The sequence below is a fragment of the Misgurnus anguillicaudatus genome, chromosome 11, assembly GCF_027580225.2.
Source record: "Misgurnus anguillicaudatus chromosome 11, ASM2758022v2, whole genome shotgun sequence".
Classification (NCBI taxonomy): domain Eukaryota; kingdom Metazoa; phylum Chordata; class Actinopteri; order Cypriniformes; family Cobitidae; genus Misgurnus; species Misgurnus anguillicaudatus.
In genome coordinates this window covers 27,349,395-27,363,052 of record NC_073347.2, presented here as the reverse complement: position 1 = coordinate 27,363,052, position 13,658 = coordinate 27,349,395, and the positions used below count along the sequence as shown (strand labels likewise).

The 13,658-nt window shown below is 37.6% G+C and overlaps 1 protein-coding gene and 1 long non-coding RNA gene across 2 annotated transcripts; both read left to right on the top strand.

The window, feature by feature from the left end:
• The first annotated feature begins 5,764 nt into the window (after window positions 1-5,764).
• Window positions 5,765-7,833, top strand: LOC141368818 (uncharacterized). The gene is made up of 6 exons (XR_012372180.1): window positions 5,765-6,467; window positions 6,860-6,958; window positions 7,048-7,102; window positions 7,203-7,274; window positions 7,403-7,483; window positions 7,777-7,833. It is a non-coding gene; the product is annotated as an uncharacterized lncRNA (long non-coding RNA).
• A 1,481-nt stretch (window positions 7,834-9,314) lies between these two features.
• Window positions 9,315-12,267, top strand: mycla (MYCL proto-oncogene, bHLH transcription factor a). The gene is made up of 3 exons (XM_055169422.2): window positions 9,315-9,623; window positions 10,093-10,673; window positions 11,200-12,267. Exons 1-3 carry the CDS (start codon window positions 9,598-9,600, stop codon window positions 11,757-11,759), a joined length of 1,167 nt encoding a protein of 388 aa, XP_055025397.2. The 5' UTR covers window positions 9,315-9,597; the 3' UTR covers window positions 11,760-12,267.
• The last annotated feature ends 1,391 nt before the right edge of the window (window positions 12,268-13,658 follow it).

The window sequence follows — 13,658 nt, the reverse complement described above, 5'->3', positions numbered from 1 at the left end:
AAACCATAAATATAGAAAATCCCCTTATTTGTATGCATTAAAAACGAGGCGATTGTGCCTGTGGTCATGGAAAGAAAACTTTGGAACAGTTCACCTCTTTTTTTTACTTCCTCCATCTCTACCTTTAAGTCTGATCTGAAAACATATCTATTCTCTCTGGCTTTGAATACTTCTTGAGCCCTGGCTTACCTTTTGGCCTCTGGGGGTTACTTTTTTACTATGTTTTATTGACAGGCCATCTTAAATATTTTTACTTTTATCTTTACTATTGTGTACAGCACTTCGGTTAGCCTTGGCTGTTTTTAAATCTGCTTTATAAATAAAAATTGTATTGTATTATACAGTGTTTGGAGGCTTTATGGGGGTGAAATGGTTGAGCTTTTGTTCGGAAACCTGTTTGGCATAAAAAAATAAAAAAGTCTCATTTGCAGGTGGAAATGACTCTTAACTAAAGTTTAAGAGAGAAAATAATAAACTGTTTACAATTAAAATTATTCAAATATTTAGAAATAATGTGATATTTTTGCATTTGCCATTTTTGCATTTGCCAGATAGGGCTGTCACAATGATTAAATAACCGTCTCATCGCTATTCTTCGACCTCGTTGCAATGATTTCAGATAACCCCAATGATTGCACATCTCTTTAAAAAACACAAGGGGGAGCTGCAGCGCCTGTATAAACGAGACAGTATCAGATGGCGCTCCTTAACTGACCGTGTAATCCGATAAATTGCAAAGCCATTCAATACAGTGGAAAAGAAATTTAAAGAAATGCTGCAAACTTTGATAAGTAGTATGAACTGCCAGGTAAAAATACATTTCCAAAACAGCAATTACAAATTTAAGGAATTGAAGGATCTGTAAGGAATTGATTTTTTGCAGCCACTACAGGCATGTGGTCCAGTACTAATATGACCCAAGCGTATCGCACAAGCCCTGAAAAGTGAAGCTAAAACGTCTCGATCGCCCCCAGTGACTGGTCCCAGTATAGGTCATAAACCCCGCCTCCCCATGTTATTCAATGTGACTTGAGACCAACTAAAAAATTTACACTTTTGCACTTCAATTATCTTTTTCCGAAGCTGGTTTTTGTCATTTACTGTAGTTTTTATCACGTTGATGTAAATTCAAATATTTGTTTTTAAAATAAGTTTGTGTTTAGTTATTTATTTAATGATATAAAAACGGTGTCACGTCATGACATCTGTGATATCGTGTGATATGCGCATTCCGCGAGAGCGAGGGCGGGGTCTTGATTTTGCGGCTTTACTTCCTGCTCACTACTGCGCAGGACTAGTCTCAAAAATCACTACAGCGCAGACTCAAGACCCAAGATGTCAGCGCTATAATGGGACACTGGCGGCTTCACTTTTCACCAATGAAAGAGCGAACGGTCGTCGTCCATCTTTTTTTACAGTAGGATACTATTTAAGGCCTGTTCTGGTATAGTCAGTTTATTTTAATTGCATTTTTATTTTCAGTTCTTTTTCCGACACGTTATTGGGTTTATTTTTTTATGAAGAATGTTCAGTTTTTGTAAGATAAAAAATAATTACTTTTAAATATGTGTCGTCGTGTTTTAATATTTACTGGCAAGTAAACCTTGCAAAATATTTAAATTAAATAATCACAACAATGTGTGAAAATTATTTAATGAAAAAAAGTATGGGAATTAAATGTCAAAGCAATAAAACAGGCAATAAATTGTAATAATCGTCAAAGTGCTAAAACTGCCGATTTTTTAGACAATTAACAGTCAATTTAGTCAGCCAAATTTCATATTCGTGACAGCCCTTTTGACAGATGCTTTTATCCAAAGCAACTTACATTGCATTACAAAGTGCTTTTTATCATGTGTGTTTCTTGGGAATTAAACCCAAAACCTTTGTGCTGCTAAAGTAATGCTCTACCAATTGCTGTTGCATGTTTTTTTTGACAGGCAATCTTAAGTTTTTTTACTTTTATCTATTGTGTACAGCACTTTGATCAGTCTCGTCTGTTTTTAAATGTGCTTTATTAGTAAAGATTCTATTGTATAGTATGAAAATTGCACATTGTTTGGAGGCTTTATATAGGTAAAAATTGAGCTTTTGATCAAAAACCTGTTTGGCTTAAAAACCTTAAAGATATGTGATGGTAAAGTAATAGTTGGTTATTTTTTTTACAGCTTGTTGTGATACACGGCCTCACATGTTGGCTAAACAAAATAGTACACATTGTTTCTTTTGCCTAACTGTATGACATTTGTCCTAACTGTAAAAAAGGTCATAGTGTATAACTAAAACACACACCCACACAACCGACAACTGTTCCTGCTCACATGTGTTCTCTCAAGCTTTTGTGAGTATTACTGAAGCACCCTCACATGACATGGTCTTTTAAGGACCTCTCTTTTATTGCACTCTAAATGTGTGTTTTGTGTGTCCCATAGACCCTTTTACAGCCCACATGATCAAATAGCTTGTGTGCGCATCTTGGCAATGAAAGTAGTGTTGTTCCCCAGTGGTTTTAACGTGTTAAATTTTTAAAAAAAAATGTCTGGTTGTTGCGTTTGGTTGCACTAATATAATATACTAATATACGTATATATGTATCTGGCCACTTTATTTGGCCATCTGCTAACGTCTTCTATACACTCCACTATATACACAGATATGGTAGCTGTGTTGAAAAAGTTGATGAAGTCAACTTTTTAAAATAACTTTCTCTGTCTGTGTTGCTTCCACTGCTGATTCTTGCCATACTTCTGTTGCCAAAATGCGCGCGCATACGTTGCCACCTCATCATTGTGTACAAACAGTATTCGAGGTCATTTAGCTGTTGACACTCCAAACACTCAGTTACATTCATGTGTATTTGTGTGTAACCAATCAGAGCTTTTTGTTGCGGTGGTGTGTGACAAACACAGCATATTGTAGAAAAGAAGCAACTTAGTCATCATCAACATAACGAAGAAATTGTAATTGCCTACTACTCGATTCTGGGTTTGCGTCTACAACTATATGAATTTCAGGGTGTGTGGCGACATCTGCGGGGGCAATAATGTAATTACAAGCGAGATAAAAACTAATTTAGTCTTTACAGGAATACTGAATCAAAATATTTAATTCCGTAATTGATTTAGCAGATTAGCAGATGAGGTTTTTTTATATGGACTTTAAATGAACAGAGCTATAAGAAGAAAAAAAAACAGATTACATAACCTGTATTATCCAGACACAGCAACAAGAAATCAAGAGGCGTTTCACAGCCAGGCTTATCCTAGTCCCAGACTAAAATGCATGTTTGAGCTGGCTCAATTTAAAATAATCTCACACTGACATATCTTAACATACAGCAGTGCCATTGTTTTTTTTTCTCAGAATGCACATCAGTAAAGTTTTTTTTTTCTAAAGTATGTTTGTAAATACTACTTAAATGTCCTAAAATAACTAAGGCCTAGTGCTAAACCCTGTCTGAAAACCCCCAAAATGCTACAGCCCCCCCAAGGGCCAGTTTCCCAGACAGGGTTTAAGTCTATTCCCAGATGTATTAACGGAAAACAGCTTGCACTGACATATCTTAAAATATATCAGTGCCAATGTTTTGTCTTAAAGTACACCAGTAATGTTTTTTAAGGAATGATAATATGATTGGAAGAACTACCTAAATATCATAATAAGAAAATATGTCACAAAGATCAACAACAGTACATTTCACATTTTTGGCATAACACACTATTAACAAGTGTTAAATATATTAAATGTATTAAATTAATGCTGCAAATGGAAAACGACTCATTCAGAAATTTTGAAGAAAAAAATCAGTTCTGTCTGCATAGGGTGGTCTCTCAGTATATAATGTAGCTTACGACAAAACTGTCTGAAGGCATTAGGGATGGGGGGGTTTAAGTGGAGTGTAAGGTGGATTAAGCACTTAACAGGACCACTTTGAAAATAATATTGTTTTAAAACACACTTATTTATATGGCCAAGGGATTAATTCCTTGGGGATAAGGGGGCCAGTTACCTTCTTCTTTTACAAATTTTGTCTTCATCCATAGTTGCTTTTATTTTTGTTTTGTTTTTTCATTATCAGTTATTGTCCTAACATACAATCAATCATTCTTCCTTTTTTTTGTCTTTAAAAGGTATAAGTGTGTGAGTAGATTACTGTAAATAATAACTGATGTGAAAGGTGTAAAGTGTCCATCCTCTCTCCATATGCGCATGAGAGTCTGTAGAACAATACCAGCTCCCATCAAACTGATGAGCGACTGCTAGCCTGAAGCGCTAACCCTCCCTTAACCCTTTGTTATTGGGCTAATCTGTTGCCTTAACAAAGACAGTGGCAAGTTTTTTGCCTCTGTTGAAGAGGGGGATGGTGGGGCAAAGAAGAGCAAGAGAAAGAATGATTTACAAAACAGAGTGGGGGATTTGGGAACTATTGGCATCTCATTGGATAATTGCTTTTGTCTTGCTGAGTTGTTCAGAGAAGGTTGACTTTAGAGTTTTAATTCAAAGGATAGATAGATAGATAGATAGATAGATAGATAGATAGATAGATAGATAGATAGATAGATAGATAGATAGATAGATAGATAGATAGATAGATAGATAGATAGATCAAATTATGTTTCAGTTATGATTAGATTGTTTTTTAATTGTTTTCTATAGTATATATGTATAAATCATTGTAAATGTTTTATGCAAATGTATGTTTAGTAACCTTCAAGGCAGTAATGAAAAGAATACGATTTTTTTCTCTATTATGATAGAATGGGGGATGAAAGAAACAAAAATAATTCATTCTTTTGTTTCTTTCATGCTATTGATGGATTAGGAGGTGCCATGTTGCCTTTATGCGGTAGGGGGCGCCCAAACGCCAACCGTCTGGGGTGTATGAGTGGAATTGTTACACTGTGTTACACTGGCCATTGTATTTTTGACATTTACATTACATAACATCTATTCATTTAGCAGACGATTTATCCAAAAATACTTACAAACGATAGAGCATATAACGTTTTTTCTTTTTTCTTTTGGTGCTGTAATAAAGTATATCAGCCTGTGTGGTGTCCCAACTTTGATGTTTATTAATGTCAGATATGCTACAAAAACTGAACTAAAGAGACCATTGGTCAGTAATCTATCATTATCATAATTATTCTATGTAAATAGAACTTACAACTGTCTTGCTATATTACACTGTCTAAACAGGAGCTAGACACATTTCTCCCATTAAACTCTCATTAAAATAAATCTACATGCTTTTCTACACTACAAGCCTGTTGGTTGCTAGATAGATTAGTGCTGGGTCTGCTTTGGTCATTTGTGTAAATGTGTGATGGCCTGTAGGGTAAAACAATCACACTCCTTTGGACTATATGTTCACACTTTGCCCGAGTGTAATAGGCTTGGGGGGGGGCATGGCCGGAAGACCCTCACATAAACATAACTTTAAACTGCTCTGTACTAGGCCAGAAATCGTCCATATGATTGCATAATTATTTAATATACGTTTAAAATAAAAATGTTTGAACGTACTTACATTACAAACAAAGGAAAATGGATTTCCTGACTAGTTTATAACAAGATCTGACTTCAACAAACGTAAAATGTTTGCAAACGTAAAAATGTCAGAATCGTGAAAATAAAGCACACCAAACATTTAATATGAAAATCCACTTTATAAGTCTATTTATCAAAAGATGAGATGAGGAAATATCCACCGCGTGCATCTTGGTTTTTAAAGATTAGCGCTTCAACGATCCAGACGCAACATATCCCAGCAAACATTGGTCGGACGGCAACGTCGTCTCCCTGGCCAAAAGAGGTCGCGGCAGGACGCCACAAATGGTGTACTATTGGTCCGAAATCAACGTCGTCTCCTCGTCCAAAATTAGTCGGTGCTGGACGACACAAATGCACAACATGTCCTAAAATGCATTTATGTAGTCCTTGTGAAATATGCAAATGCTGTGCGTACACCTTGGTTAATACTGCAATAATTAATTTAAGTGAACAACGTAGTTTTTAAGAGGTTATGAATAGACGTCCACTCACGTCTTTTACACGTCTAGACTAGACTCGTATAAAAAAACATAATCATCTTTATGAAATACACGATTTGTATACAAAGTAAATATATTAACTTTATCTTGTTTAAATAAATTATAATCACAAAGTGCCCAGTGTGATTGCAAAGCCACACTGCATTTTAGTCATTATTTCAACCTGTTTTATTATTGAATGTATGCATATAAATGTAAAACAGATACATATCCGGTCACCATTTAGGTCTGAGTTGGATGTAATTTCAAAAACTCTGCTTCCAATATTATATTAAGAAATATATTACAAAATCCCGCGATAGGACAGATTATCTCGCGAGATAACGTCACGCGTTCTTCCGGAAGTTCACATTCAAACAGGAGGAGCGGTTACGAGGGAGTTTTGTCTATATATTATGCAAAATCTACTGTTGGGTAAGTACATTGTGTATTATTTGATTAACGTGCTTACGTTTTACTTGTTTGACACGAAGGCTCCGAAATAAACGTTGCCAGAATTGTTCACAATGAGTATGACAAAAATTAGCTAGAAGGCTAAAAGCTAACGTACTTTGAAGTTATACATGGTATAAAGTATGTTTAAGGATACAGTTAAAGTTATTACTGTAACTTATTAATGTAGCCTCTTGAAAGTCTCTTTCAGAAAGTAAATTATCTGAAAAATAAAAGTTATTTGGCATTAATGGAATTACAATGATTTGATTGCCTAAACATTGCACATGCAAAATATTAAATACTGTTTTGCATTAAAAGTTCAGCATAAGTGTTTGTTTGATTAACTTCCTTTGCTTTTGTTTTGTACAAAGGAAAAGCAGAACCTCATCCAAATAAAAATAAACAAGCTGTTAAAGGCACTGTGTCCTACACAGACCCTCCAAAATATAACCACCCAAAACCCAAGTCAGGTAAATGCCTCAGTTTGAAAATACATTAACAAATTGGAGTTGTTATTGTGGAGTTAATATAATTAATTACAATTTCGTTTTATTTACAGTTGAAGATCAACACAAACCAAATGAAGATGCACATTCTACAAACAATAAAAAAAGGTGTGGAAAACTGTAGATATGAATTTTTGTAGATATGGCTTAAACAGTCTACACATTTGTTAATGTTCTAATGTGTCATATGTCCTTGTTTGTGCTAAAGATCAAGTTTTGTGTCCAACACACTTGGATGAGACGTGCCCGACCCCTGACTTTGTCTACCCTACATTAAGTTGTAAGTTTTTGACTTCTTTGCTTAATACTACGAAAAAGCATGATTTTTTTTCATAAAGGACTTTTATATATTTTGATATGAAACTCAAAAATGTATATAAATTGTTTTGGTGTATTTTGTTTACACAGGCACACTTCATGACAGTAAACATCTGTATCAAGATGGTGTGATTGATCTATACCCTAGAATAAGCTGTGACACTATGAGACGTACGTGCTACTGATACTTTTATTTTTTTGGTGCATTCCCACACTATACAAACACGTTGCTTTGTTCCTAACTGCATACACTTTTGCCTTTATAATGTCATTCTCATTTTTAGGTAAAAATTTATTCCATGAGTCAGGGTTTTGCCTGAATGTCAACATAATATCCAAAAACTTTGATATAAAAAATGATTTATTTTAATATTTTACACTACTGTTTTTTTTTAAATACATTGTGCATGTGTATTTTTATTGTACTTAATGAAATTACATGCAAGGTGTAATTTGTTTCGCAGGGTCACATAATGAACAGCCATCTTACAGACAACCGAAAGAGGCATAGTATTGTTTTCAATATGAGGGGTGGTGGACATCTGGAAAAGAAGTCTTTTAAAGGCACACCTTTGTATTGTGTTATTCAAGGTACTTTGGGGAATATGTTGATCTAAAAACTTGTTTTTCTATATTGATGTAATTTTTATTGCTGATTTATGTATTTAGGGGGCATCACAGCTCACCTGTCTTTATCAGAAATATCCTGTTCATTTTTTGACAATTACAAACTTAGTTAAGGGTCTTTCTCAAGGGCACCACAGTGGTTTTGTAGAGGGAGGGGACAAATGCTGTTTCCCCCACAACTGATCTAACACTTATTTAATGCAGGACATCTTGTATTGTATTTTAATTGTATTTATTTTAAAAAGAAACATATTCTTCTCTTCCCTCAGATGCTGTGAAGAGGTGGAGCCCAAATGCCACAGACTCGGAAATAGATGCAGCTATGGCAGATCCACCTCAAGCACGATCCAGGAAGAGCTGGGGGTTGTGAATACACTAAATAAGCCAAACAGCTCTAATGTGTAAAAGAGAGAGTTCACCCAAAAATGAAAATTGTTATAATTTTCTTACCCACATGTTTCAAACATGTAAACATTTCTATTTTCTGCTGAACACAAAGATTGAAAAATGTTTGTAACCAAGCTAACTGTCAATAATTTTTTTTACAGTTGTGGTGGTGGGTTGTGAGATCTGCTTTCTGCGTTCTGTTCTTTCGGATGTCTTTGTGTTCTGCGGAGCATGGAGGGGTGTGCAGGTTTGAAACATAGGAGAGAGTAGGTTACTAGGTGGTCATTTTTGGGTGAACTATCCTTTTGTATAGTGGAGTATTTTGAAATTGTTATTGTAGTTAAACGGTTTAAAAAAAATAAAAAGTGCTGAATCGGAACATGCTTCTTTTTTTGCTTGTGTCCACAAATAGTGTGTTCTTTGGTGTGTTTGTGAGGTGCGCGTGATTGCAACGTTGTGGGGACGTTCGGGTTTGGCTGGACTGAATTTGTGTGTTTTAAGAACCTTAATAATTGCCTATTACAATTGTACAAACTAGCCTGTTTTATATGCACGTTTAAGTGAGTATAACGCCTGAATTAAGCAGAGACTCATATTACCGTCCAGAAGACGACATTTTTAGACGTGCACGGACCGTGCAGAAAAGACGTGTGATTCACGGTCAGAAGACGTCAAAGACGTCGGTTGGATTTTCATTTTGGAACTATTTTTCAACCATGACGGGACGTGACGAACGGACGTCTTTTCAACGGTCATCACACGTCCAAATGTTTGCTGGGATTGATTAGCTGAATACATGCATCAGAAGATCATTACAAGTTAATATCATCTCAATTATGATTCGGTCGAAAATGGTGACGCAGAGAGGGTTGTATTTTCATTCAAATACTCATTTTACTACCTTTACATTCACAATAAACGTTGGTTCACACGGTCTCCCCGCCCCACGCCTCCAGTGGGTGGGGCCACCCTACGCTCTCTCACACAAAGACGCAGAACTGGCGCGAAAGCATATTTACCGGCAGCGGGCTGGGGGAGGGTGCGGCTGCACTGCACCACGCCGATCGATCGTTGCTGCCGTTGTAACAGGACACCTACTTAATTTACGCAAGAAGAAAAAAACTTTTCTCGTTGTTCAGGTTAAACGGCCGTGAAACAAAGGCGGTCGGAGTCGCACGCGCTTTTTGTGGCGAGCGCGTGTCCACCGGAGTTCTGCTTGGTCCCGCAACCGGACGCTGCGCTTCTTTGTTCTGTTTGTCCCTGGACTTTCCATGTCTGCGACCCCATGCACTAAGCGGTAAGTGCATTTTAACATTGCATTGGATAAACGAGGGTGATTTAAATTTACTTTACGACGAACTTGTGACTTTTTGTAAATTTCCTGGATCGTTTAAATGGACCATGTGATTCGTTTCCCCCTTGCATGTTCCCAAACTGTAATCTTCAAAGAACACGCTATTCATAAAAAGTACAACCTGGTTTTCTAGGGAGTTCCTGATCAACAATTGCTGGTTACATTCTGTCCTTTTCTTGTTAATAAATGACTTTGACTTGTTACTTTGGCGATAGATAGATAGATAGATAGATAGATAGATAGATAGATAGATAGATAGATAGATAGATAGATAGATAGATATGCCCATATTGCAATGGTTTAATGCTGCTACATATCTGCAGTTCTGCATGCGCATTAAATCTGCACTATAGAAAGCGAGCGGCGCACGTGGGTGCTCGTTATTCTAATGACGTTCCCGTTGTCTCCACAGACACGCGTGTAAAAGTTCCGCAGCAATGCCTGGAGTAAACACGCACACACTATACGGCTGGGAGATGGAGCACTACTTTTACGACCAGATGGACACTGAAGAGGACTTCTTTAAATCTACAGCCCCTAGCGAGGATATATGGAAGAAATTCGAGCTGCTTCCCACCCCACCCATGTCGCCCTCAAGGACGCTGGATGGAGACTTGTTACTATCCTTACCAGGAGACCGACTCGGGTGGGCACCACCAAAGGTGTTAACGTGTGACGATGAGTACGAGGGGCTGCACAAGTTTGACCCATTGGACATTTTTGGCAATCTTGGTTCTATCGTTATCAAAGACTGCATGTGGAGTGGATTTTCCACAGGTCAGCGGCTGGAAAAAGCACAAGTGACTGCTCAGGTTCAGACATCTACATCACAACACCCACAGAAGGGTCTTCGTGCTGCACCGGGCACGCCCGTAAGCGGCACCCAAGCCGCACAGTGCGTGAACCCAGCAGCGGTGCTTGAGCTTCCTGTCCCGCATAACAGGAAAGTGACTGCAGGGTCGTCTGGTTCTGAGTGCCGTTCAGATTCATCTGGTAAGAGTTTAGATGGTGGTAGTAGTTGTTATGTGATGTGCTTTCGCATTATTGGATTGGGTCAATGGATGGTGAATATATCGATAGCATGCTTGTTCTATCTGTTGGTGTATTCAATACACATTTTGAGTGACTTCAGAATAAAACACACCCGTTTCACCTCCTCAAGCCATGAAATGGGCGTGTCAGAGAAGATACTTATCCAGATGGTGTATAGCCCCTGTAAACAGACTTTGCAAACAATGATGTTATGCATGTGGCGATTCAAATTTATTTTATTATTCTATTGTATTGTACAGACACTACTTTTTGTTTTGTTTTGACATAACCCTTGAAAAAAGGAAGTTCCTTATAGCATCACACTGTAGGTGACTGGACTCTTGACAAGGATTCTGATAGATTTGACTAAGATTAATAATAAAAATTCTTGATTTGTGATGTTATTGACGTTTTAAGTATACTCCTATCTAGTTAAAATAGTTCTGTGTTGTACTTTTTCTAAATGGGTTATATTTTGTTACCTCAGATGATGAGGATGAGGAGGAAGATGATGATGAGATTGATGTGGTGTCCGTGGACAACCGACCAAAGCGCGGTCGCCCTCCAAGCCGTCGGACGCCAGTAACGATCACAGTGAGTGCCGATCCATTTGGACCGTGTCCCAAGCGCTTCCACGTGTCCCTACATCGGCAACAGCACAATTACGCTGCCCCTTCTCCCGACACGGACCCAGAGGATGATGACTTCGATGAGGTGGAGTCCACGAGCAAACGGCCACGCCTGGAGCCTCCTTCTCCGCTCTCCTCGCCGGCCACCTCGGATTCCGAGGACTCCAACGAACAGCGTCGTAACTTTTTGGAAAGAAAGAGGAGAGACGACCTGCGTTCCAGGTTCCAAGCGCTCAGGGAAGAGATACCAGGACTGTCTGGTTCTTCAAAAACCTCAAAGGTGGCCATTCTGACTCAAGCGACAGACTACTTGCTAAAGCTGCATGCCTCTCAGCGACGGCAAGCTCAGGAGAAAAGAAAGTTGAAAGCCAAACAGCAACAGCTTCTCCGCAGGATCAGTGTATTGCAGAACTCCTGAACAAAAAACAGCCACTTTAATTCAAATCATCTCAAGGATTCACAATGCTTATTATGAACTCTATGGAGATCTATAAAATCCACGTTAATTCTTGCCCTTTTTTAAGGGATCTGTACATTTGTGTGTGTGCGCGCCGAGGTTTGCATTGCTTTAGACCTTAACTGAGCCGATGAACTCTGCGATGAAAAGTGCTCATGTAACGCTAATGTAACTTCCATGGTTTGCAAAGCCATCGTTGGTGGGTGATGTGTATGCATGTGGGGTGTTTAGGTTATAATGTGATGGGAGTTGGGTTTGTAGGGTATTGTGTAAGGTGAGCATGTGTTCAAACACATTTTGTATGTTTTTCCCAGTGAGCTTACAGGAGGAAGTCTGAAATGTCATGTTCATAATGATCTGTACAAAATCTGCTGTAAATACTGTATTCAGAGGATGTTCTTCTCCTGTATCTACTCATGAACAGCACAGAGAATCTATTTTGTTAATAAATAAAGCATCTATAAAATGACCAAGTGTTCTTCCCTTGTTTTCAAGTTGACTGTTGCTTTATTTTACTTTGTATTTATCCAGATCTTTAATACTGCAGTCTCATCCAAAATCAGATATTCGTTTTGGATGTCCATTAAGACCTTTCTTAATTTGTCTATTCTTAGTCACAAAAGGCTCTTTGCCAGGTTTTTTTCCCGCTGTTGCAACTGAAAGAGGAAAGACTCTAATCTAGAATTAAATGGGTAATTCAAAAGAGATCACCTTTGCCCTTCACTATCCTGAACAACAGGTTAAACAGTCGTGTGGAAGAGTTGAATTGTGACAACTAGTGGACAGACTATCATCCCTGGTTTGCTTGTCTAAATGCTGATTATTTTAATAAAATAAAGTTTGTCACACAAAATGCCTGTTTACGCCTACAAACCACATTTTTGCTGTCTGACTTAGTTTTGTGGCAGTAGAAGTTGGAGAAGTGTGTTGTGGGATGCAGGAAGCAGAAAGAGGAAGTGATGCAACCAGCCATTGATCCTTTTCCTGTGTATATCAGATTTTTTTCACATTACTGGGATTCTTTGAACACGAGCTGATTTATAGGCCCACATAAAACCTGCACAAGCAGAAAACTACAGAATTTATTTACCCGCCATTCATTTTTTACTATATGGGGTGGTTTCCTGGACAGGGATTAGCTTAAACCAGGACTAGGCCTTAGTTTAATTAGAAAATATAACTAGTTTTAACAAAGATGCCTTACTAAAAACATTACTTGTGTGCATTTTGAGGCAAAACAAAGGGCACTGATGTATTTTAAGATATGTAAGTGCAAGTTGTTTTCAGTTTGGACAGCTCTTACATTTATTGTAGTCTAGGACTAGTCTAATCCCTGTCTGGGAAACTGCCCCTATATGTCTTAACTTTTAACTTGGTTTCATTCTACAAAGTCAACCACGTTGTACATGGTAGTTAAATGTTTGTGTGAGATTAATTTATTATAATTAAAATTGTAGAGGTGGTTTCCCAAATAGGGATTAGACTTGTCCTAGACTAAACTAAATGTAAGAGTTGTCCAAACGAAAAACAACTTACACTGACATATCTTAAAATACATCAGTGCCCTTTATTTTGAGGCAAAGCGCACAGAAGTAATGTTTAGTAGTTTGTTAAAACTAGTTATATTTACTAATTAAACTGAGGCCTATTCCTGGCTTAAGCTAATTCCTGTCCGGAAAACCACCCCAAAATGTTCATTTAGTTGGGTTGTGTCAATGTTAGTTGGTTTTAACAATATGTGCTGGAAATTGTTAAACTGCTACAGGTAGTTTTTTGTGTGTGTTTATTTCCCATCAGTAAAAAAGAGGTCATATCTCTCTCCTTTCCTTATATTCAAAGACTATTACGCAAGAATCCATC

Coding starts and splice junctions, on each gene's coding strand:
- mycla (XM_055169422.2), top strand. CDS start 9,598: ATGTCTGCGACCCCATGCACTAAGCG. Junction 9,624..10,092: donor GCGACCCCATGCACTAAGCG/GTAAGTGCATTT, acceptor TTGTCTCCACAG/ACACGCGTGTAAAAGTTCCG. Junction 10,674..11,199: donor GTGCCGTTCAGATTCATCTG/GTAAGAGTTTAG, acceptor TTGTTACCTCAG/ATGATGAGGATGAGGAGGAA.